This window comes from Sinocyclocheilus rhinocerous, unplaced genomic scaffold (genome assembly GCF_001515625.1).
Source record: "Sinocyclocheilus rhinocerous isolate Xijiao unplaced genomic scaffold, SAMN03320098_v1.1 scaffold905, whole genome shotgun sequence".
In the NCBI taxonomy this organism is placed as follows: Eukaryota; Metazoa; Chordata; class Actinopteri; order Cypriniformes; family Cyprinidae; genus Sinocyclocheilus; species Sinocyclocheilus rhinocerous.
Window position 1 is genome coordinate 480,431 of NW_015659390.1, and position 2,264 is coordinate 482,694.

The 2,264-nt window shown below is 35.3% G+C and overlaps 1 protein-coding gene across 1 annotated transcript in view; it reads right to left on the reverse strand.

The window, feature by feature from the left end:
• The window catches only part of LOC107723732 (E3 ubiquitin-protein ligase NRDP1), a 10,359-nt gene that overhangs the window by 4,242 nt on the left and 3,853 nt on the right, over positions 1-2,264 (reverse strand). Inside the window, exon 3 of the mRNA XM_016532440.1 lies at positions 583-698. Within this exon, the coding sequence (XP_016387926.1) occupies positions 583-672 (90 nt within the window). The 5' untranslated portion in view covers positions 673-698. The remainder of the gene's footprint in view (positions 1-582; positions 699-2,264) is intronic.

A 2,264-nucleotide genomic window follows, 5' to 3' on the forward strand; every position in this document is an offset into this window, starting at 1 on the left:
TACTCGCATTCCATTAGGTCGTAAATGTATCTGGTGTCAGGGTTGCCATGGTAACCAGGGTCCTGGGCCTCGTTCACAGACAACTTGGCACCCAGTATGTTTATTGGGTGAGGGGTCTGTGAATGTTTGTTAATCTAATGAATAATTGATTTGTTAAATCAAAGGAAAAATGGTGTGTCTGATTGGTCCAGACGCTACAAAATATACATATATTATGTAAACAAAAACGTTTATTTTGGATGCGATTAATCGTTTGACAGCACTAGTTATTATTAATAATTCGAATAATATTATTAATAATTAATCAAATAACTTAATTAACTAATTTAATAATAATAATAATAAACAATACTGCTATTTTTATTAATTAATAAAATAACTAATTGAATAATAATAAAGTATTATTGTTGTTATATTATTATTTTATTACTATTATCACTGATTTTGATTGATTGATCATTTTGAACCCTTGTGAAACACATTCACACAATGACATCTAATAACCACAAACTCATAATGTTGTCTCTGTCACTTTCTCAAGGTGTTCTAGGATGTTGCGGTCGAATGAAAATAAATATTGACCTGCACTGGCTCCTCCAGCACCCCGCTGCAGATGGGACATAACAGATCCTCGTCCACCTCTCCTTGGAACCTGGTGACGTCGTACCCCATGGCACATTACCAGAATCCTTTGATATCTGAAATGAAGCAGGCAGGAAGAGAGTGTTGTGAGAACTCTGCCGGTACACTCAGCTGCAGCCAACTGCCTCTGAGACAGAGATGCATGAGAAGAACTGGAAGTACAACAGGATGAAACTAAAAACTTATAGCCTCTGTTGGCCATTTTTAACTTGAACACTAAAAGCAGCACAAGAACAGAAGAACTGTGAAAGCAGGCCTCAAAAAGATTTTAACCAATGTATTATTTGAGTTTCTTTGTGGTACTTGCTTTAAAATGTAGGTTTCAGATTAAATATAAAAAACTCCTTAGATGCACTAAAAGTAAACTGATAGAGGTTTAATGAACATGGCATTTTGAGCTGAACATGGAGGCACTCAATGTCCTGCTACAATACAGACGTAACGTGATCGCATGTACAAAGGTGACCTTCTTTTTGTTCTTTGTAGAGCCACTAGGTCTACATGGCTCTATCAAGTGAAAAATGCAATGTCTGTGTGTTTGTGTGTATAAGATTACTAATGTGCCGTCAAAAAAATATAGGTCCACTGTGAAGTGTGGCGGCCCACTTAGTAACCCAGCATAATGGGAAACCATTTTGAGTAGCCTAGAGATTGCATTAAGATTAACAATGCGAGGATAGAAATTTCACCTCTTTTCTGACTTCATTTTGAAAAACTGCAAAATGGAAGGCGAACATTAATCAGTTAGAGTGCTTTCACACCTGTAGATCGATTACTTTGTTCCGAAACAGGGATTAAAATGATTACAATGTTGCTTTTTATTCTTGGTGCGGTTCACTTTCACATGGCAATGTTTCTAAACGGACCAAATTAGTTAATACAAATCACGCGTGAGTAAACTGTTCTCTCATTGGTCAAAGATCTACGGTTTATTTTCCGGGATTCCACTTAGCCGTCACAGCTGTCATCTGTCAGGATGGAAAGACAACAGCTTCGCGGGCTTATTGTTGTTGTTTTTTTGTTGCTGTCGTTATATTAATTTATAATTTTGAGCAGGAGTCCAGGATTGTGAAACAACGGGCCAGGTGTGAAAGCACCCTTAGTGTCCAAAAGCAGGTGTGACACAATCAAAACGACAAGTAACAAAAAACTTCACCTATAATAGTTTTTTGTCCTAACCAGCTGTGACAAGCAACAAGACATTTTGTCAGTCGGTTTCTATTCTTCTATAATGAAATGCTATTGCAGCAAAATCAGCTTCCATTCAGCTGTATATTTAACATTAAATACACCATGATTGCTTGTGACTGTATCACTTGGCACTTTGTAAAGTAAACAGAGGACGAAAGCAGATATTCACGATAATCAATACATAAACAAAATCTACACACATTTCTGCCAATCGTTTCCATTTAAAGAGAATGCTGTACCCATATTTGGAATATATTTGAATATTTTCAGTAGGGCTGCAAAACAATTAATTGCATTCAAAATAAAAGTTTATGTTTACATACTATCTGTGTGTGTACTGTCTATATTTATTATGCATATATAAATACACACACATGTATATATTAAAAAAATATTTGTATGTATATATATTTATACTTTTATAAATATAT